This window comes from Rhinolophus sinicus, linkage group LG10, assembly GCF_036562045.2.
Source record: "Rhinolophus sinicus isolate RSC01 linkage group LG10, ASM3656204v1, whole genome shotgun sequence".
Lineage (NCBI taxonomy): Eukaryota > Metazoa > Chordata > Mammalia > Chiroptera > Rhinolophidae > Rhinolophus > Rhinolophus sinicus.
In genome coordinates, this window is record NC_133759.1 from 111,036,779 (window position 1) to 111,060,276 (window position 23,498).

Sequence of the window (23,498 nt, forward strand, 5' to 3'; positions counted from 1 at the left end):
GGTGATCGGCTGGCGGCCGTCGGGTTAGCGTCGTGCTCTCAGCCAAGCTCTGCCATTTATTGTAGGTTCTGGGCACCCTAACAGGTGACCGAGATAGGAGATGGGGCTCAGGGCAGGCATCCCCACACATTAGGGGCGTCACCGTCCCCGGTGGCCGACCACTGGGCCCCTCCAGGTCCGATTCCGTAGCGCGGGGCTGCGGCCTGAGAACACATTTCTAACAGGTTTCCCGCGAATCGGCGGAAGAAACAGGCAGAGGGTGCCGAGGCCAAAGGGCAGCTCGGGGCGGGAGCCTGCGCAGGGCGTAGCTGAGGGCTCCCTCAGGCCCCGCACCCGTCCATCACCGACGCTGGGCTCCGAGGGCAGCCCCGGCGTCAGAGGCTCCCAAGCGGATGCGCCCCCGGGGGCCTGGGCCCACACCTCACCCCTGGCCGGGCCGCGGGCCCCGGCCCACCCCCAGCCTGTCCCAAGGTAAGCCCCAGGCAGGTAGCCTTGCTGCCGCCGGCCCATGTGGTCGGCGGTGGGGGCTCGTGCCACCTGCTGCCCAGAGAGGACACTACTGCCAGCTGGGGGCCGCCCGAAGTGCAGAGGCCAGGACTCTGAGGCTGGGTTCACCATGAGGTGAAATCTAGGGAAAAAACGAGCAGTTTCTAAAAATGGCAATTAATTATCAACTCACATAAAGACAAGCATACAAAATAATTATAATAAATACTTTTAATGAAATTTCGAACACCAAGGCATAAATGTTAATATTTGATTGTTGGAAAATACACACAGCAGCCCCCCTTCTGTTAGCGTGTGTGTATGTTTGGCTTCTGGAAATAATCACCACTGAAAATGAAATCTTTTAGGCACTTGGGTGTAGGAAGTGCTACAGAATAAAATACAATTTTACTTTACTGCTACTTACAAAAGAGCAACGAGAATTGTATCTTATTAAATATTCTATTTCAACACTGTTAGCATTACTGACCTAAAAAAAATACTGTGACCGAATATATCCACATATCATTTTAAGTTCCAGTACATTTTAAATGGGAAAAATTTCACTGATGATAGTTCTTAAGATTTCAAATTCCATTTAGTCTGTTCACTGAGACATTAAGTTTCAGTAGTCAGAATCTAAAGAAAGAATGGCATTTCTTTTTAATCCCTTTGGCTTTAAAAAAAATGGTCGGGAACTTTCTTGGTGGACACTTAAGCCAGACAGACCCACCAATCCATGAACCTAGCAGTGGCCTTAAGAAGAGAGCACGTGAGAGCTGATGTGGCCGCCAGTGTGCACAGCTGACAGTTTTCATTTCAAATTAGCTGTAGCTCTTTGGCGGACCTCTCAAGGAACTGTATTAAAAAACATGAAAATATAGAGCCACTCAGTGAATGTTACTTCATAAACTGCTGAGTTTGAAAAAGGGTCCCAGGAGAAAACTGAGCACTTTTCTTAGGAAATACATTCTTCTCGCTGTCAGTTTTCTGGTAAGTGTCCTAGGCTGCTGACAAGAAGGTGCCCTGCTAGGAGGTTCAAAGGCCACAAATCCCAAGGGAGTGAGGAGGAGGTCTGGTGTCCGTGTCCCCCACGCCAGCTGTAGCCTTGCAGGCTCCAGTCACTGCACAGGCGGCGTGGTCTGTATGTGCTGCAGGAGACGCTCACAGTAGGCAGGTGAGCGATGCTTGTGCATGACAGCCTCCGTCTCTGTCACCAGCAGGTCAGGGAACAGGACACTGCCTTCTTTGAGGACCTCTGTAAAAGAGCAACACCCTTAAGATGACAGAAATAAGTATTAAACCAACACAAGGCTATAGTCACCAGAACAGCATGGTCGTGGCATAAAAGCAGACACATGGATCAATGGAACAGACTGGAGAGCCCAGAAATTAACCCATACCTAGTATATGGTCACTTAACCTAAGACAAAGGAGGCAGGAATATACAATGACGTAAAGACAGTCTATTCAATAAATGGTGCTGGGAAAACCAGACAGATACATGCAAGAAAAATCATACCACTTTCTTATACCACATATAAGAATAAACTCAAAATAGATTAAAGACTTAAATGTAAGACCTGAAACCATAAAACTGGAAAAAAAAAAAAAACAGAGGCAGTAAACGACATCACTTCGCAATATCCATTTGGGTATGTCTCCTCGGGTAAGGGCAACAAACAAAAAACAAATTGGACTACCTCAAATTAAAAAGTTTTTGCTCAGCAAAGGGAAACCATCAACAAAACAAAAATACAACCTACTGAATGGGAGAAGATACTCACAAATGATACATCCAATAAGGGGTTAATGTCCAAAATATATAAGGAACTCACATGCAATGTAACACCAAAAAGAACCAAACAATCTGATTAAAAAAATGGGCAGAATATTAACCAATGTCACCCCAATAAATTTAATTTTTAAGAAATGGGCAGAGGACTTGAACAGACAATTCTCCAAAGAGGACATACAGATGGCCAATAGACATATGAAAAGATGCTCAACGTCATCATCAGAGAAATGCAAATTAAATCCACAATAAGGTGTCACCTCACAGCTGTCACAATGGCCATCATCAATAAATCAACAACTATTGGTGGGGATGTGGAGAAAAGGGAACTCTCGTGCACTTGTTGGTGGGATTGGTGCAGCCACTACGGAAAACAGTACGGAGGTGCCTCAAAAAATTAAAAACAGGACTACCTTATGACCCAGCAATTCCACTCCTGGGTATTTATCAGAACAAATCCAAAACACTAACGAAAAGATACCTGCAGCACGTTCACTGCAGCATTCCTCACAATAGTGAAGACATGGAAGCAACCTGGGTGCCCATCAATAGACGACTGGATAAAGAAGAGGTGGTACATTTATACAATGGAGTATTGCTCGGCCACAAAAAGAATGAAATCTTGCCATTTGTGACAACATGGATGGAGCTAGAGGGTATTGTGCTCAGTGAAATAGGTCAGAGCAAAACAAATACCATATGATCTCATTTATCTGTGGAATATAAAGAACAAAATAAACGACCAAACAAAACAGAACCAGACTCATAAATAACAGAAAACAAACTGATGGTTGCCAGCTGGGTGGGGGGTTAGGGGGCTGGGTGAAAAAGGCGAAGGGATTAGAAGGTACAACTGGCAATTACAAAATAGTCATGGGGATGTAAGCACAGCTTAGAGAATACAGTCAGTGATATTGTGCTAACGAAACATGGTGCCCGGTGGGTACCAGAGTTATGGGGGGGTCACTCTGTAAGTTATATAAAGGTCTAACCACTATGCTGTACACCTGGAACTGATATAACATTGAATGTCAGCTGGGATTGAAAACTAAAAAGTGACACCCACTGGGATTGCTGCCGTGTTGGACCTGGCTTACTATCTGTTTCCTGTTTGTCCCTGTTTCTGTCTCCTCTTCCTTCTTTCTTGATTTCTGGGTTATTTGACTATTTTTAGAATTCCACTCTCATTAAAATCTACTTACTGGCATTTTCATTACACTTTGCATCACTCTCAGTGGTGTCTCCAGGGCTTTCTACAGATACACCATACTTTTCGGTGTCCACTGAGCCCGACCTATAAACACTGTGAGGAAGGGGAGCTCGGCGTGGTGAGCAGGGGACACAGTCATGAGGAGGGGGCGTGGCATGGTGAGGCAGAGCTGCTGCCGAGACAGAAACACCACATCTATTCCAAAGAACAACCAAGTGACAAAGGACTGACCAACTCGGGTATCCAGACTTGGGAACTCGGCCGAACATATTCTCGAAAATGAGTGAAGTGACAGTATTTGTGGCCAGTGATAACATTTAAGCTTTCAAGCAGAAATTACAACCACAGAAAGCTCATTTCTGCCATCATAAGCCTTCCAGCTTCCCAAAGCATTTCTTCCCTTTTCTAAGCTTGATGCTAACAAATGTGACACGTCAACACTCAGAAGAGCTGCACAATTCAATGGTGACACTTTCCGAGTGGCCAGAGCAGGGTGTTACCAAAGCACACATGCAAGTGACACAGTGGCCTCAGAGTCAACCCTCTGAGTGAGTGGCCAGTCCAGTATCGGAGAATCCCCCCTGCTCCGAAATGGCCAGGAAATGCTTCTCTCCACATCCATCTGTGAGGCCCGATTTTTCCATGCACTTCAACCAAAACAACACCTATGACAATCTCGCTGCCTTCTATCAGGCTAGACATACATTAGAGATCTGTAAACGTCTACAACAGTGACACCCTTCTTGCTCATTATTCTGTTTTGGAAAATGTATGTTTGAAAGACACACCTTCTTTATGTTAATACGGAAGGGGCTTCCCGTTTTAAACGCAGAAATCAGTATGTTAAGCCTGCTGCTTTAGTTCTGTTACGGCAAGCATCACGGCTGTACCCCACAAAGGTCACGCCCTCGGGATGTCCCGGGCCTGGGCCCACAGGGTCCCCACCACCCCGCCTGCAGGTCCCATGCGGCTGGCTGTGGGGATGGGGATGGCACTGACACAGGCACACGCGTGTCAGTCAGAGCGTGACACTCACCCAAGACCGCATCCTGGACGGTGCCCTCGGCGTCATCCAGGTACACGAGCAGCTCCCTGTACAGGTACTGAATGTCACTCTGGGATGGAGACTTCCCGGTGTCCTTTGTGATACACTGCAGCCAGGTGACCAAGGCAGAGGCAGCCGCTAGCCTCACAACATTGGAAACGTCATCCAGGCGTTTTAAGAGTTCTGGAAGGAGGGGCAGGACGGCAGTGAGGCAGAAGGGCCAGTGCAGTGCTCCCCAGGTCCCAGGAGCCCACATCCGGTCCCCGCTCTGGCCGAAGGGTGGACGCCGTGGACAGAGTGTAGGAGTGACCAGCCCCGAGCTCCTCCACACCTTCCCGCACCCTCAAGGTGGCCCCATGACGGTCCATTCAAAGCCCGTCATCCACGGGCCTCACGCCGGGCCGCCCCACCCTCCCTGAGAGCAGACAGCACAGGAGGGACGTCTGCTGACCCGGCTCTCCGTGGGCTCTGGGGACAGACCTGAGGCCCGGTGACATGACATGCCACCAGCTGTGTCAGTTCTGTTTCTGTTGAGCCTCCAGAACCAGACCATTCTGCTGCTGAAAACAGAATAATCATCTTCCCCAATGGGTACAAACTCTTATGTTAATGGTAAGACTTTATCAAATGTCGGCTTTTCTCACATAATCTCCAAGAAATCTCTGGCCCCCACAAGTCTTCTGGAGCCTCAGCAGCGCGCGCTGGGCCCCCGAGTGCGGTGGGAGGCGACATCTCCGTTCGCGGCTTGTGCCCCAGCCATGTTGGCATCAGCTCATCCAGGGCACCGAGTTTTAAATTTCAGTAACCACCAGCCACGTCCAGGAGCTCTTAAAACTGTCTTTTAAAATGACTGAGTATCACTCCAGCGCTGGGTAGCTGCTACCCTCCTCCAGGCCGGTTTGCCGTGCATAGGAACCTGTGTTCGCAGTCCGCCCGCACTCGCCGTTCCCCACGGCGGGGGTGAGCACCGGCTTCTGCACGGGACGTTTGGTGCTTGGGCTCCAGAGGCAGTGACACCGGGGGTCCCCAGGCCTGGGCTCACGGTACGCTCACGGGTACACACTCCAGCTGCCCCCTGGCTGCTGGGAACCTAAGCTCCTGCCCTGCTCCTGGGGTCCCCACATCCCCCAATTCTTGTCTGCAAGATCGGTCTTGCTCCTCGTGCTCTGTCGACTACTCAGTGATGCTTTATCTGTCGGTGTCATGTTTGGACTCAGAGTACCAACTTAACCAGAAGTCAAAGTAGCATTTTCTATTTTTTGAATAAAAGAAACACTTTTCAAACAAATATACACATATGCTTTGGAAAAGGAAAATGTCCTACCGGGGTAAATCTTGATGAATTTATCTGGATCAGTCGCACCACCAGAGGTTTTTAAAAATACGCTAATGATTCGGCATGAGGTCAGTCGAGCCGTCTGCGAGTCTTCCTCCAGGGCGGCCAGAACTGCGGGCATCAGTGTCCGCTGCACGTCCTGTACCTGCAATCAGCACAAACGGGGCGTGAGGCACCCTGTGCATATGCTCAGTCAGTGACGACAGACTGGGTTTTGGTACAAACACCATGGAGCCGGGAAGGCTATTCTGAAAACTGTACATAAGAAGTGGACTTGAACCTCGATTTTACAGTCTAGATAATTTAAACAATTTTTGTTTAACGCAGTCAGTTGGATTTTAAGAAGTCCATTACTCACGAAGTGTGACTGAGGCACAAACCCTACACAGCTGCTACTTTACTTACTCGTGTGCCTGTGTCCTGTGTCCAGAAAATCTGGGGGACATTTAACTTAAATCACCATTCGGGGTAGCAGGAGGTGCGGCTCACACAGGAGGTGGGCACCTGGTGAGGTATTTTCACAACGTGAAGGCACAAGCACAGGAACACAACGTTTTAAAACTCTTGTCTCTATTGTTCCCTTAATTTGTTAGCTGGAGAGAGGAATGAAAATAACGCAGGGAGCTCACACCAGTCAAGTTAGTTAGGCTCCTGTGATTAAATTCTTTGTCTTGTAAACAGTAACATTCAATCTGTAAACCTCAGAAACCCCCCAAGATGATCAAAGGAAACTCTCCATCAGACTCGGCTTCCCATCGACTCATCTGGCCAGGCTCTGCCTTTGGGTCCCCAGGCTCCCTTTCCTCTATTTGTTCTAGAAAGTGGCTTTGGGCTTTGAGAGGGGCCGGCAGCCGGGTGCAGCCCATCCTACCCTGCATGGGCCCCGGACGCCGGGCCCCTCACCTGTGTGGCCGACAGGACCTCACTGCTCAGGAGTGCCCAGAGGCAAGACACGGCTGCCGTGCGGATGGCTGCAGCTGTCCTCCCCGCGTGCCACTGCAGATTGGGGGCCAAGATGTCCTTTATCACAGTGTCAAGGTAGCTGTGAAACTGCCTGGAAAGGAAGCATGAGAAAGGTGAGGAGGGCAGACTAGGGAAAAGGCCAAATAGAAAAACAAGCAGAAATGAGACTGGAAGTGGACCCCCAACGAGACAGCCCCCTGCTTCCCTGGGGGAGGTGGCCGCTCCTGCGGGCCTCTCCGGGACCAGCCATGGGTCAATCCTGAGCTCCAGGGAACCCCAGGGGCCCAAGAGTATATTTCTGGCCTCCTTCCCACTGTGCTGAGGAGGGGCTTTCCCTGTCATTCCTCCAGCTCTGAGCACACGTCACCAAGCACCCGTCACAGGAGCAGCAACCAGGCCAGTAGTCACCCCCACAGGTGTGACTTAGAGAGACAGGCCTCACAGGCCCCCCGACACACTCCTGTCCACTTCGGCAACAGCACCACAGGTCTGCCGCCGCTAACTCTCAGCTCAGTGCTCAGCAACCACGTTGATGTGCCATCAAGACAAAAATCTAAACCAAACCAGAACCCCGGCTGTCACATCTCCACTTGCTGGAGGCTTGGTACTGCAGGGTCCCATACTGGGCACCCACTAAATGCTGCCCAGAGACGAGCCTCTGCGTTCCTGCCAAATCCCACCGCACCCAAAGGCATCTGCTCACAGATGAAAACATATTTTCTGGAATGATTAATCCACTGGTTGATTTCCAGCATTACAACAAACGATCCCAAAGGAGGCTGGGGGCGCAGACAGCAGCTGCTTCTCACCGGTTCCGGGGCGCCCTGCAGGTGTGCGGGTGCGGTGTCCAGCAGGGGGCGCCCCAGAGCCCACCTGGAAAGTGCATTCGGTTCAGGATGATTTGCACATCCTCAATTAGGTTCTGGAGGTGCTTTTATTTTCAAGTAAAGAGCTGTTGTTTCCTGCAAAGTGATTTACAAGAGGCCCCTCTGGAAAGAGCCCTGCGTCCTGTGGTCCGAGCCGGCCTTGCGATGCAGGCGGGGGCTGCGTCCTGCATCCAACGCAAGAATGCACTGCCCTCTGAGGCATCAGCATGCGGGAGAGTAAAAGCACTAGATTTTCAAAAAACGAACTGCCGAGCGTGCGGTGCAGGAAGAGGCAGCCCGTGCACAGCTCCTCGGCTGCTAAGATGAGGAAGCAGGCGGTGCTGGCCCTCAGGCTGCAGAGAACAGCCCGCAGGGGCCTTGCTCTGACCTGAGACACGCGGAGGACAAGGGCAGGACAGGAGAGTGTCCCTGCAGAGGGTCAGGCATCCGTCCTCTTATTGGGTCCTCACAGCAGGGTCGGGATCGCAGGTGCTATTGCTCAGAGCTCTCATTCTGGGGTGCTCCGCTGAAGGAACACCCCGTTCATAAAGAGAACCCTCCCCACCTAGGGGGCGGTCCTCCAGAAAGGGCCATCCTCAAACTCAGACCCTCATCGTCCTCGCTGCCTCTTCAGAGCTGCTGGTATATAAACGAGGCATGGGAGCCTTCACAGCGCCTGTGTCCAAGGGGGAAACTCCCAGCGGCGGAAGCCAGGCCCTCCCGCCCACCCTCAGAGCAGGACCCACAAACCACGTGGGTGCCTGAAAATGCCCACCCAGTGGATGGATCCCCTTTCCACTGTTCCTGTCTCAGCAGTCACTGACGTATTTCATATCCTACCGTTTGATAACCCTAAAACTCAGAACCAGGCAGATGCTATTAATATTTTGGTTAATTTTCCCTGTCTGTAAAAACAGCTAATACTTCCACCTAAGTAACTGTAAATCGAACACCTTTCTTCTCCCGATCCTGAGTGCTTTCCAGGAGAAGCCTCCAAGCGCAGGTTCTTTTGGGAACTTGGTCCCAACTCGGACGCTGTGTTGACGGGGTTACTGTCTGCAGGGACACGGCTGAGCCAGACTCGGGGGGGATGGACGGCCTGGACGGCGTTCACAGACGGGAGGATCTGCCTACTGCTGGGCTGATTGCTAGGGCTGACTCAGCATCTGTTCATGTCCCTTCGAAGCCCGGAAGCTTCTGCAGCCTGGCAGGGATTTCCTGCCATGTGTTGTCTGGCTAGAGGCGCAACAGCAGAGGGATCAGCGCAACATTCAGAGACGAGAAGTCTGAACAACCCAATTATTTCCATAGGAGACAGTCACCGCAGGCCAACAACCAAGCAGGACTTCGGATAGACCTGTTCCCTCGGGGGGACAGGTCCCCAGACAGCTCACAGCATCCCACAGAAAGACCAGAGCCACTCAGGCTGGCGGCTGCTGCGGGCGGTGTGTCCCCAGGGCTCTGGACCCTCCGCATTTACCTCAGGTCGCTTGCTCCCTTTTCCTTGACTTTAAAACCATCTAGTCCGAGGCCCTTAGTGTTGGAATGCTACCTAAAAGCACTTTCTACGGCTTTAACGATCAGTGGTAATTCAATCAATTCTGTTAGGTTTGAAAGGTACCAAAAGGCTTTTAAAACTCAGAACAGCTAATATATAAGCCATTAATAGTTAATGTTCCCTAAAACGTTTTCCTTCAGTGGAATTTTAATGGCCACACTAAAGGGACTTTGATTTAGTGTCTCTGCGCAGTGTGCTCACTACCGTGACCCCGCTGTTCACCAGGGGGGAAACGAAGCTGCAGGCAGCAAGGACCACCCCAGTTCTCACCTGAGACCTCCGAGTGGGGACAGTGGGGACGCCCCGCCCCCAGCACAGCGCGGGGGGGAGGGGCGTGGGCGGGGCGAGGTGTGGGCGGGGCGTGGGCGGGCCCACCTACCCTTGGGAGTCCAGGGTCTCCTTGGCTCTCAGCAGCACGCGCGACAGGGCGGAGAAGAGCTTTAGGCGCATCTGCGGGTCTCTGGCCGGCTGCAGGCAGCTGCTGAGGATGGGGACGAGCTGTGGCAGCGCTGTTCCGAGGGCGGGGCCTGGAACACAGAAGCAGCCTGGTTCCTGCTGGGTCCGACTGGGTCCGGCTCCTGTCTTAGCGCCTCCGCAGGGGCTCGCGAGCCCTGGACGCCATGAGCGCACTTAACCCCCCAAATCACTCTGATTATTCAATACGTAAACTTTCTATTTCCTTATCTTTTTCCAAATTCTTAAAAAATTCACAGTCAAGCAATGTGTTAAACCAACGAAAGTCAGTTTTTCAGAATATGTTGTCTAATATTGGCCCTTAAACTTGGCAGCCATGATTCTTTTTCAAACTTGTTACTTGATGAAGGAATGGCCACAATTCTCCCCATGCCGTTAAAGGATTTCAAACACAAATGTTGGTATGCAGCATCTGGAAACTCACTGAATCGTGCCTGGGGTGTAGACAAGAGCTGCGATTCACAATGACCGCCCCCCACCCCCAGGCCCCATGCCAGCAGACAGGAGTTTGCTTTCTGGACCAAGAAAGGTCACTGTGAAACCACACAGTCTGCTGCCTCTGCAATAACTCAGAGAGCAAGCCAAGCAACTTAGATCTTGTTAAAGAGGTGCGGTGTGGAACCTGCGACGGGAGAAAGCACGGCCAGAGGGTGTCAGCTCATCAGCCTGGAGCTGTGTGTGGGTCTGAGGAGGAAGAAACAAAGCAAACCAGAGACACGCCCCCAGGACGGTGAGGCCTCCACAGCAGTCTGTGCCACCCTGCACATCGTCCACTCACGACGCGTGTGCTCAGCTGCCTGCACTTTGGCTGTGCCTCACGTCACCGCAGGCGTGTCCCCATGCTGCTCCAGAGGCTGACACCGTGGTGGCCGAAGGGCATGTTTTCTTCAGAGCATCATCATATAGGAGCTTCCTGTATGGTATTTGGGCCACTTCTGCTACTCAGTTGCGCCCGTGGAGTATTTCTGGCCTCCTGGCTTGCTCCATAATCAGCGTATTTCCTCGGGACGGTTCTCACACAGGCGATTGCTGGAGGCAAGGTCTGAACACGCTGAACTCTAGAAGCACGAACTCAGGCTGCTTCCACAAGAGCCACACTTACAGCTCCGCCAGCACGAGGCTCCCATTCGACACCACCAAGGATGCGTTTAAGTTGGGGGCCTAATTTGATAGATGAAACCGGCATCCCAATTTCAAGTCCACATTTCCCCGTGCACGCTGCACCTGCCCACCCTCATCACCAGCTGGACTAACTCTTCACACAGCCCGGCGCTGCCCAGAGTCGGGGCTCAGCTCGCGCACCCGTCCGGGGCCCTGCTCCCGGCTTACTGGATGTGCCCCCCAGGCTCCCCTCCTTGACCCCTGGCTTCACACGTGGACAGTCCCACCTGCTTCTCTCTTGCGCAGTCCTCCCACCTTCTCAAGATTTAGGAAGTTCTGTTTCTCTATGTTTAAATGTAGAATTAAATGAAAAACGTCATCTTCTTACAGAACTTGTGTAAATAAGGGACTGAAGGATTTTAACTAAGTATTTAATTCCTTTTGTTTGGCTTGTTACAGCCACACATGCTGACTACAGAAAACTTGGGAAATACAGAAAAATAAATAAAGCGGAAAGCAAAAGCCACTCAGAGCACAGCTGGGAACGCTGCTATACTTCCTTTGCAATTTTACAAATATACACACACGCACACCTCATACACACAGATGCACGCACACGCACAGTCATGCGTGCACACGTGCACACATACATGCACAAACCTTGCATACACTTGCACATGCTCACACAGACGTACTCACAGGAAACGTGGTTGGGATTACTGAATTGTAGTTTTAAAACCTGCTTTTTCGCTTCACGTTACCCTGCCAGCATTTTCCTGAGCACGACATGGGCACCATGGGCACCTTCTGAGGTGCCCATCAGCTACACTACCATGGAAGAGATTCTTTTTAAAGCTGCACGGAAACAGATTTTTGGAGACCACGGCAGGGGCGGCACGCTCCTGAACCCTGGCTGTCCTGCTAAGGACGCAAGGCTCGTCTCCCAGGGTGCACTCGCCCAGTGTCCCCATCTGTGACGTGAACACTGGAGCAATTTGATTTGTGAAATTGGGCAACATTTAGTGAAACACGAGAAACTGATACACTAGGCCCCCACCTTTGGGCCCGGGTCACACCCCAGCCTGCCAGCTGTGTGACCCTGGGCTGTCTGCCTCAGTCTCCTCCACCATGAAATGGGGGTGGCAATTCCTCCCACACAGAGTACCTATGAGGACACGAGCGGCTGAGGTTGTAATGCAGCAGAACAGCACCTGCCACGGGTGGTTAGTACTGCTGGAGATTAGCTCTATTTTCTTTTCATATTTAAAAACGTGGTTTTGCAAACAACTGACAGAACAATTTGGTTTTTTTTTCCAGTGGTCACAGCCCGTGGGCCGCGAGATGAACCACTGTTCTCTAGGGACAATGCACAGAAGTCTGTCACAGCAGGGACCCTTCTGGATCCAGAGCAGTCACAGCGTCTCTGCACCCAGAGGTGGCGGGACGCTTGCCACTTCCTTCCAGGGAAACAGGATTGTCATCAATTAGATGAAGACAAACTGACCTGCTCGACACGTTATGCCCACCTGAAGTACAGCATATCTGTAACGAACTGCTATCGTTTCGCTAATGAACACCTAACTAGGATTCTGAGGTGTCATTCCACACCTGAGAGAGCATCACAAGCGACGGTGCTTGTCTCAGGAAAATGCCTGAGTCTGGAGGCTCAGGAGAACCGATGGGGCACAGCATTCCTGCCGCCTCCCACACCAGCAGCTGCTTAGATGTGCTGAGCTCTGCACACACTGACACGTCTGCAGGACACAGGTCACAAAAGGGACCACGAAAAGCCACAGCTTCAAGGTTCGCCCTAAAGAGGTGTGCCGGGCAGACTGGGAGAGCTGCACCAGTCTCCAGCATAACCTCTGCACTTCAGACATGAAGGTTTGTCCCTTAACATGTGTCCTTCAGAGGTGACAGTGACTAGCAGTCACGAGGAAAAGCAAGCTCAGTTCAGCACAGCTCAGCCTGCCAGCACTCTGGTTCACACCGAAAACTCCCAGCTGGGGGTGGCAAAGCCCTGCACCCAGCCGTGCACGAGCCATTTCGGGGGCTCACCTGTGTGGGTGAGCAGCACGTTAAGCTGCAGCAGCTCTGCAGAGTAGACGGTCCAGTCGTGGTGGGAGCCGGCCAGCCACTCCAGGAGAGGGCCCACGTGCTCTCGGTAGAGGTCCTGGCTGTCACCACCATTCTCCTCCACGGCCAGCATGGCCATGGTCTCCTGAACCTGGAAGGTGTGAGTCACAGGCTGGGACAAGCCCGTTCCACAGCTCAGGCCCCCACTGGAGACCCGTCATCATCACCTGAGACCCTGAGAGCCACTCAGGAACGCGACCGGCTGGAATAGCAGGTCAACCACAGGCATTTCCCCAGTGACGGTGATGAGGATGACACGATGGAAACCTGCGAAGTCGTGCCGGGAGCCCGGACTGCAGACACCGGGTTCAGCTCCCATTTCCACTCATGTCATGTCAACGCCGCCTGCACCACAAGCGGTAAAACAGACGAAGTGCCTCCCTCTCCGAGCCCCTCGAGCCCCTGGGTCTGAGGCCTTCCCTGCCCGTCGTCCTCTCGCTCCTGCAGAGCGGGAGCTGGGCTGCCAGCGGGCTCAGTCCGTGAGGGAGAAGGGGAGCAGCTGGCTTCAGGAAACTAAACTGAACAGACGTCAGCGATGTTTGCAGAGCCCCCCTGTGTCCTTCCTCAGCTCAGCACTCGGCCCAGCAGACCTGCGGGTGCAGGTGACAGGAACACTGCGGCGCTGGGGATGGAGGGAGAAGGAACACAAAGCGCCAAGGCCACGGCCGCCCTGCTGCTTCTCCTCGGGGCTGGGACACCAGGCAGGTCCTGGCCATGCAGCTGCCGGGGGCCAGCCTGGCCTGAGGCGCTGTAAGCCAACGGCTGCTGCCAGTAGCCACAAGCCACCGCTAAGACACAAGCCTCTGGGAAGGAGGTTTTTAAAGGGAGAAATAAATGCAGCAGAGTTTAAAGAGGCCCCAAGAAAGGAGGAGGGCGGGAGCCTCCTCAGTGTTGGCGTCGCGGCCCCCGTCCCGCACTCAGCGCCCAGAGACCTGCCTGAGGGCCCTGGAGAGACGCGGAGGGAAACTGAGTCCCAGCTCTGGGAGAAGCGGCAGGACACCTGGGCTGGCGGGGAATGGACGTCAGAGGGCTGTAAGCCTACGTGCAGAGCCCATGGGGCAGTGCAGCTGGCCTGCGATGAAACAGGAACGTTGTGCTGCTCTCCCGCCTGCAGACCTCCGCAGGCACGTCGCGTGTTAGCCACACGCTCTGCACAGGTGTGAGTGAGGACGCCTCGTCCCGTGCCTCCAGGGGGACTCCAAGATGAGTCATCCGCACTGACACACTACACGGCGGTTGGAAGGGACCTAGATGTCCGTGTACCCTGAGGCCAGCTCATGAGAGGCTCATCCCAAATGTCAGCTGCAGTCGGGCAGCCTGAGGCTGGGGGTCAAGGGCAGAGGTTTACAGCAGTGAGCATCGTCACGTGGACGGCAAAGCGGCAGATTGCCCCACCAGGCTCACCTCGTCACCAAGGCCCGTGGCATCCGCGAACGCCAGGATGGTCAGCAACACCTCCATGAGCTGCAGGCTGCACCCTCTGCAGGCGTCACGGCCCACGGCCACGAGAGCCCGCACGCAGAGCAGCAAGTTCTCCCCGTATGCACGCTGGGGACAGAGCGGGGGCACCGTTAGCTGCGCGCTGCGCGTGGGCCGCCGCCCACCTCCCACCCTGCCCGAGGGCTGACAGGAAGCCATGGCCTGCCCCTCGCGAGGTAGCGCCACAGAGCCCACAGCAAATAAACACAGCACCACTGGGGCTTTTTTAGACAATGGGGAACTGAACACAGACTGGAAACTAAGGAATTCATATTCATTTTGTTAACTGCTCGACAGTATTTCAGTTGTTTAAAAAATGTCCTTATGTGTCAGCAACATTAACTAGTAATGTAGACTTTACAAGTGAAATGACTGGGTGTCTGAGGTTTGTTTCACAAAACCCCAGCTCTCCCCGCCCACTGCCCAAAGTTCTGGAAAAAGGTGAAGGAAGGAGGACAAGATGAGAAAACGCAAGAGTCGGTCACTGCTGAGGCAGGAGGATGGGTACGCGGAGGTTCATTCTGCTTTCTCTCTACTTCAGTGCATTTTTTAATGTAGCTACAACACTAAGTTTTAACAAAAATAAGTAAAATTCTATGGTTCAAAAAATGCTTCCTGATAGAGGGGACAAGGTGACAGCTTGATTGGGTGGGTCCAGCCGCTCACATCCCAGCTTCAGCCTCGTCAACTGTAAAACAGAGCCTGGAATGGGCAAGCAGGGGAGGCAGAAGTGACGCTTCTGCTAGTGTTCACTTCAGAACGCCGTGTTTCATAAAGGACGGAACACTGGTCATGAATGTAATTCACAAACGTGATTCGTGAATAAATAAGTATGTGTATATTGGAATGGAAGCTTAAATGTTTACTAACGGGGGTGTGAGTTCAAATAAGTTGGCAATTATTTGGCTACATAACGGATTGGCTCTGGATCCTGAGTGAGTCAGATCTGTAACTCCACGGCTCAGTCACAAGTGACATAAACTTAAACAGCAAACTCACACTGGATCACAGGACAGTTTGGTCCATGCACCTCCAGACCCACCCGTCCTCACGCACTGGAGACCCGTGTGCACGGAGCAACACCTCTGCCTGCAGGAGCTGGACACGCGCCCACCCCAGCGACACAGCCGGGACCACCGGATGCCCTAACGCCTGTGAGAAGCCACAGATTGGTGTTTTATTCGAATCCTGACTCTTCCCAAAGCCCAGTGTCTTTTAGGCCTGGATTGATGGTTTTCTGAAAATATGATTTTCGCTACCTTCTAAATTGACCTAGAATACACATTTAAGGAGCAAGCATTTTTTCAATTAAAATGAAAAGGAATTCAGCTTTTAGACACTGTCGGCTTTTGCTGGGCTGCGCTGTGATGCCCCGGACGGTGGGGTCCGTGCAGAGCCACGTGTCCCGACAAGCATCGCGCTGCTGTGCACACACAGCATTTTCCTCTCGGAGGAAAGCAGGCCTCTGCGTGTATAGGCTTCTCAGCACTTAACCAGAGGGCCTCAGCATCGACCTGCACATGCACAGAACGAAAATGACCCCAGTGGTTTTGCTCCTGAAACCAGGTCAGCTGAGCTGCCTGCGCTGCACTGGGAAAGGGGGACTCGTGTCAGCGACAGCAATGGCACACCCTGCCCTCCCGGTGCTGTTTAGCCACGCAGGAAAAGGTAGCTGTCCTGAGCTACAGTCGCCTGACGACAGTTACTGTTACCAAACATGCACGTCAAAGAGAATCACGTTCCCTCCACTACTCAGTTTCAGTTTGCTCTCAAAACACATTCGTGGCCTGTTCTTACAGCTACTGGAGATGATTATGGGGGACATGTGCCCCTTCCCGAGGATGCACGCATGCAGACACACGCATGTATGCACACATACATGTGCGCGCACACACATGTGCGCACACACATGCACATTCACACATGTGCGCACACATGCGCACTCACACATGCACATGAGCGTGAGCTGCCCTCCCTGCCACAGAAGGGGGCACAGCTGGGAACAGGGACGCCTCTGCCCACACCCTAGGCACTGCACGTTCCAGTGTGTCACGAAAGGAGCACAGTGCATGTTCTGGGTTCCGTCCTGGCTGGTTCCCTGGCCCGGCCCCAGGGATGGAACACATCCAGAAAGTCACTACTGGGCTTTGTTAGAAAGAGGCGTCTTTCTTCAAAAGATCATCAAAACTTTCCTTGGAAAAACTGGGAGATGAGGAGCCAAACACAATATGAACCCAAAGGGTTAAGGGATTCAAGTTTTCTGTAACCTACACTACACGTGAAATTACATTTTCTTGGCTATAAGATGTGTGAAGTATGTATTTGAACACCAATACAAATTCACAAGTTATACCTCCCTAGAAGAAAAATGCTTCTGGATTGCAAATCTGCAGAGAGGGATCAAAATCCTCCTTAGAACCCCTCGGGAGTGAAAATGCAGAATGCACATGAACGTGACCATCGTGTTGCCGACAGTGTGGGGACAAGCTGGAGCGCAGTTAACAACACCCAGGGCACACGAGGCAGCCCACCGACATCCGCTCTCCAAGCTTCGTCCTCGCTCCCCCTCTCTGCTCTAGACACTGCCTGGCAGGTTTAACACGGCTCACAACACGATTGTGAGCGGTGCCCTCCTCACTCGGAAGCCAGAGAAAGGGCCGTGACCAAGGACTAGACAGTGAGGAAGCAGAGCGAGCCCCTCCAGTCCCTTCCAGCCTGGCTTTGTGGCCACAGCAGCCATGGTCATGTACAGAGTTGGAGCGTGCCAGCTTCTCCCGGCGTTGGGGGCGGCACTGCACGCTGACCCCACCTGAGGTGACTCCGGTTTCTCTACAGAGAGATCCGAGAGCCACGTCCAGGGCGGGGTTTACAGGGCTTAAGCCTCTCCCAGCCAAGCAAAAACAAAGTCATTATTTTTTCTCAATTGCAAACAATTATAAATTATTTCAAATGGTTAAGCCTAAGTACCTACATGGTCTCAGCTGCAGACATGACGGATTTATTGCTCAATTTAAAACAAAACAAATTTGGGCCAGCCATGCTCAGATCCCAACAACGGCTCACCAAACCGCCAGGTGTCTTGTTTTACATGCATTATCAGAAAACCAACTGATGGGGCCCAGCTCACGGCACTAGTGGAAGGTGCACATGGCACTGAGTGCTGTGTGGACCCATAGGTGGGGTGGGCGCCAGGCAAGTTCGTCTCAGGGTGGAGGGAGGAGACTGCCACCGTGCCCCCTCTCTTGGCCCAAGATCACCCACAGCAGCGCTGTCCAGCAAGGCTGTCCTCGAGGGACGTGCCCCGTCCTGCACTGGCCACCACGGGAGTGTCGGCCACGCGTGGCCACCAGGCACAGGGAACGTGGTCAGTGTTACTGGAAAAGTGCCTTTAACTTGTATAATGTTACTTTTAGTGGCCGCCGTGCTGGACAGAGCAGAGTGAGACAAGAAGCAAGGTGCTCCAACAACAGGCCCCAGGCCAGGTTTATTAGCAACGGTCACGAGTGCTGCTTCCACAGTGACTGGCCAGGGACTGCCCACCACACCACATGCAGTACTGTCTGCATCCTACCTACTCATTCCCACGCTTACCTTCTCAGCCCCTTGACAGATGTGCGCCTGGGCCAGCTCCGTGGCAATGGCCTTCAGGTGTGGCTGGAGGGCTTCCCTCGGGCAGCCCCGGATGACAGAAGCGAGGACCAGGAGGCCGGGGGCAGAGGGTGACTTCTTCAGCAGGGGCCACATCAACCTCAGGAAGACGTCTGGGCTGACGAATGCCCCAATCAGCTCTGCGGACCTGGCACACTGCGGGAGGAACCACAGACAGCTGGGGCTGCCAATGCCTAGGGTCCGGCTGCCATGACCACCAGGTAGACCTACAGGAATCTCTCTTGGCATCCGTTGCTCAGACACTGGTGCAAAGAGGCCCTGGTGACCCTTGGGACATCCCTGGGAAGGTTCCCGCCATCTAGCTTTCAAGGCAGATGTGAATGGCTGGCAGGAGGGCTGCGTCTTGGCGGGTTTCCCGCCCCACGCTGGTCTGTCTGCTCCCAGCAACCTACACCCCTGCCTGCAGCTCAAATGTGCTGCGCCCCACAAGTGGGGCAGGGGGTCCAGTCAAGGAGGGGCTATGAGTGTATCCATGGGTGGGCCTCAGGGCATCAAGGTGAGGGAAAATGCCAGTCCCCAAACACGCAGTACAGTTCCATTTGCACAGGCCCTCAAGAAGGCAGGTTACAGGGACAGAGCACATCAGCGGTGGTGGGGGCTGGGCGTGGGGTGGGGGCCCGGGGGCAACAGGAACTCTAGAGCTCAGCTGCGGTGGTGGTTCCACGACTGCTTAGGTTTGTCAAAATTCGCAGATCTGTACATCTAAAAGCAGTGGGTTTCACACCGGCAAGTTACGGCTCGATAACCGTGGCTGGAAAGGCTACTCACACTGCTGACCACGGCCCCCTCGTCGTCGGCACAAGCGCGGAGCAGCGTTCTGAGCAGGAGCTCCAGGTGCTGCGTGATGTGGTCCTCTGCGTGTCGTAGCAGCTCCGCCAGCAGCTGCGCAGACTTCACCCTGGTCCCCACCACCCAGTCGGTGATGTCGTGACAGACGGCAGGAAGGATCTTGGACAGGTTTCTGAAGACGAGCTCCCGGCAGCCCAACCCCGGGCGGGTCTCTGCGTTAAAAAGATCAAAAGGAAACGTGAAATTCACAAAACCCCCACGGTCCTTCAGAAAGTAATCTGTTGTACACTCCTATTTAAGGTAAACCCACCAGTTTTATTTTGAGGTCTTAAAAATTCAAACCAACTCTCAGGACAGAAATGAAGACAAACTTGGAAGCATTTCACCGCTTTGCTGGGGTGTGGGCGACGTGCAACAGGGCACACCTCCACGTGCCAAACTCGGCAAGTGCTGACATCTGGACACACCTGCGAGCCGTCACTGCAGTCAGCAGTAGATGCATCCCTCACCCAGTTCCCCATGCCTCTCGTGACGCCCCCAGCCCGCCCCACCCCGCCCAGGCAACCACGGATCTGCTTCGTGTCATGACAGCTCAACAGCATGTTCTAGAATCTTCTGTAGTGGAACTGGACAGTGTATACTTTTTTGTCAGGCTCCTCTTTACTCTGTGAGGTCACTCAGCCCCCTCCATGGGCTGCTGTGCACTCCCACCTGACTGCCCAGCAGCGTCCCGAGGCAGGGAGACAGCAAGTGTGTCCGGACACTGCTGGTGGACGGCCCCTGAGCTCTGTACAGCACTGATGCTGTGGAGAACACACACGTGCAGGGTTGGGTGGGCCTGTTGTCACCTCCTGGAAGGTTCCCAGCAGCGTGGTGGCTGGGTCACAGGGCAGCTGCCCAGTAACATTTAGGAAACTGCCACAAGCTTCAAATGCTTTCTGAAAGGGCCAAACCAGCATGAGAGTTCCCATCCCACTGAGTATGCACCACACACGTGTGCACCACGCCCGAGCATGCACCATGCACGTGTGCACCACGCCCGAGTGCATCACGCCGGAGCGTGTACCACACACAGAGGACAACTGCCTTGGAGCACTTAGAGCACGGCTCTGAGGGCACGAGGGCCCGCTGAGCACCTGCTCGCCTCTTGGTGGCCACACAGCCTCTCAGGTCTTGTGCTTGCTTGGCTGTAATAGGCGACAAGAACGTGACCTCACAGGGTCCAGCACCAATCAGAGACACAGTGTGTAGTGCCTAGCACACTTACGAGCACACTAAGTGCTGACTTCTGCCCCCACCTTGTACCCTGGTGTAGGGGTGTGTGATTCTGCTGTGTGGAGAGAGATGGTTGACCTGTTTTTCTACCTCATTTTTACAGCTACTAAACAATTTACTTCTCGTCCGAAAGTCACTTTCCGAGCAGCTGAGTTGGGGCTTTACTGCAGATCTGCGTGGGCACCCAGGAAGTCAGCCCCAGCGCCCAGAGCTCGCACAGCCCCCACTGCCGTCAGGAGCGGCACAAACCTCAGGTGCAGGGTCAGAGGCCTCCGACGAGTTCGAGGAGGCCTTGGTGGCCATCACTTGGGCTTCTGTATTTGTAAACACACCTCTCCCTGCCTCTTAAATCAGGGAGGTCAGCAGACAACCCTGACAGGCGCGTCAGAAACATGTGGAGCGTGAACTCAGTTTATTTTTGCGGTTAGGCTAAGTGTAATTTAACCTCAGGCAGAAAAACAGACCATCCATTTCTCAACGTATTTATCGGAGTCCCATAGCAGGTCTGCCTGGCACTGTGATTTATAAACCATCACAAACAGGCTGGATAGAGAGGCAGAGGTCCGAGCAGCTATGAGACGCTGACCTTCCTGCAGAAGCGGACACTCCTGAGTGTGTGGTCGAGGGTCAGCCGACACGACGTTAGGGAAAGCCACGGGAGCCACTCGTGCCCAGACCTGAGACCCGGGTCAATGAGGTGTGGTCCTCACTGCTGCCTGGGCACCAGCTGCCTAGCTCCTGGGGCGTCACTCCTGTCGGTCTGAGAGGGAGAACGGCGTCTGTGACAAGTAGACCGGGCGCCACGGCAGCTGCCAGACGGTGTAGGCCCTGCCCTTCCCTCCTGCCGCTAACAGGGTCACACTTCTTCCTCACACTCAGAGCGGGCTCGGCACGGTCACTGTCCACCCAGGGACCCTCGCTCACTTGGCCTCTCCTGCTTCCTCTGCACAATGTAACAGTTCTGACAACTTCTTCTATTCAGGTGTCTTTCCTGATACTGGCCAACACTTGGCTGAAACACAAGCCCGGTTTGGGCTCTCAGGCAGAACATGAAAACACAGAGGGTATTATGGACAGAGCAATTCACAGGACAATGGCATCTGTTCAAAGGGAACCCTCCTGATTTCTAAAATGGGTTTTAACAAAAGCCAACTCTATTCTCTGGTGTTAAAAGGTCTGACAAGCCCTTCACCATTGCAAAGACGTGCTTGCTTTTCACTCAAGCATTACCAAGGAAAACAATTTTAGCTAAAGAATAATTTCAAAGCAGAAGGGACTCCGGAACCTGCTGTCACCACTTGATCCTGCCGCTGGCGGTTGGCGGGGTGGTGGGCAGATACACGTCGAGCAGGAACTGGTGTTTCCACACGAGAAGAGCACTTTGTCCAGGCCAACGACAGGCTTGAGAACGACAAAAGATGCCCTTCCGTTCTTCCCAACATACACCTTGGTTTTAAAAGTGGAGATTTATCCCAGTGTTCTCACAGGAAACTTACACTGTGTTTGCAAAGCTAATGACCAACTGTGTGGTAAGCAGGTTACATTTCTACGCTGCGCACACCTTCCTTTCCTAGGAAGGGAGGGATGGCCTGGAATGAGACCCGGTCCAGGTGCAAGTGCTGCACAGGGCAGGCTGCTGAGCACAGGCTCTATCAGCAGGTGAACCGTTACCTGCTCATCCTGGCTGCTCATACGCTCACGTCTGCGATTCGGCCACACTCGGGCCTCCCACTTCTGAGGTAAGAGGACACACACCCACACATCTGACCCTGCTGAGCCGGCTCTGCTCCTGGCACACCTGCTCCAGGTGCCAGGATATACGCATACACAAGTCTGCCTCTCGAGCGAGATGATGAGAGTAAACATTTTGCTCAGACAGCACGATGTCGGCTAGAATAAGTCCCAGGAAGAAATGAGGCAGGTAGGAAGCAGAGCAGGCATGCAGGAGGGGGCACGGTGCCCGCCAGAGCCGCCAGTACTTCAGCCCAGCTGGAGAGAAGAGTCGCACAACACAGACCTGACAAAGGACTGTGTCCTTTGTACAAAGAAGTCTGGAACCTCCACCACAGCAGAACAAACAACCAACTTAAACTACGGACAGAAGATGTGAACAGACACTGAACTAGAGAACGTGCAGTGGCCTGTGATAAGCCCCGAAAAGATGCTCACAGCACCTGTGCTCGGGGCTCACAGGCTAAACCACTAGTGACCCCATTACACAATGGATCCTGCTACACTGAGGGGGCTACGAATATCCCCGCGTCATGGGCCGAGGGGCAGCTGGAACACTCCTCTACCATGTGTGAGAGGCCAAGTGCAGCCGCCTGGGAAGAGCCGGCAGTCCACGCAGACACACACGGCCCAGCCACCAGCCGGCCCAGCCACCCTGGTCCTCGTGTGGGTCTGAGAAGGTGACAGTCACACAAAACCTGAATGCACGTGCTTCCATCAGCCTTGTCTGAAGTCACCCAAACTGGAAATGACCCAAACGTCCTTTGAGTACTGAGAATCACACAAACTCGGACGTCCGGATGGAATGTGACCCAGCGGCAGAAGAGCCACGGTCACACGGCGTGATGAGAACCAGACAAGAAAGGCGACTGTGCAGCTGGAAAACGCAGAGACCCCAGGAGACTGTGTGGAGTGGCAACCGCAGGGCTGGTGAGGGGAATGGGCACGAAGGCCGTCTGGGGCTGGTGGCACGCTCTAGGTCGCATCTGTGGGGGTCATATGCCTGTGCTCGCTGAAGCTCACAGGGCCCTGCCTTGGAAGGCTGAGTTACTCGTGTCAAGTACCTCACAGCCTGCCCTCAGGGGCTGGAGTGTGCTCTGGGGGAGGGACGTCGCCGGACCCAAGCTGGGCAACTGCTGAGGTCGGGGCACTGGGAGAGTGTGTGGCCAGGAAAATGGACAGTCGGTGGACAGGTTCTGAGGAGACTGACATAAACTGACATATAAAATGTGTTAAAAAGTCTGAAAACTTGGACTTAAAATTCAAATTTTAAAGGAGAAAAAGTGACATTAAGGCAAAATGCTCCAAACCTAGTGAAATCCAGAGCTTATGCCACTGACTGATTGTGAGTCCATTCCCAGCGTATCTGCCCCGACTGAAGCACAAGTTCTGGGCACAGCTGCCTGTCGCCAGGCTGGCCGCCCCTTGCCCACCTCCCTCCCAGGCCTGCATCTCTGCAGCCCCATCGCCCATGCCTTTCATCCCGCCTGCAGCACGGCCTGTAAGTAGGGATGACCCGCCACCTGCATTAACACCGGCGAGGACATAAACGCACAGGACATGGCCACCTGGTTTTCCATGGCCC

At 53.5% G+C, this 23,498-nt stretch overlaps 1 protein-coding gene across 1 annotated transcript in view; it reads right to left on the bottom strand.

The window, feature by feature from the left end:
* Window positions 1–702: 702 nt before the first annotated feature.
* The window catches only part of DNAAF5 (dynein axonemal assembly factor 5), a 31,352-nt gene continuing 8,556 nt past the window's right edge, over window positions 703–23,498 (bottom strand). Inside the window, exons 5-13 of the mRNA XM_074314065.1 lie at window positions 18,887–19,119; window positions 18,041–18,253; window positions 14,375–14,518; window positions 12,893–13,061; window positions 9,639–9,786; window positions 6,776–6,926; window positions 5,861–6,017; window positions 4,528–4,719; window positions 703–1,744 (exon numbers count right to left, since the gene is read on the bottom strand). Of these exons, the coding sequence (XP_074170166.1) occupies window positions 1,608–1,744; window positions 4,528–4,719; window positions 5,861–6,017; window positions 6,776–6,926; window positions 9,639–9,786; window positions 12,893–13,061; window positions 14,375–14,518; window positions 18,041–18,253; window positions 18,887–19,119 (1,544 nt within the window). The 3' untranslated portion in view covers window positions 703–1,607. The remainder of the gene's footprint in view (window positions 1,745–4,527; window positions 4,720–5,860; window positions 6,018–6,775; window positions 6,927–9,638; window positions 9,787–12,892; window positions 13,062–14,374; window positions 14,519–18,040; window positions 18,254–18,886; window positions 19,120–23,498) is intronic.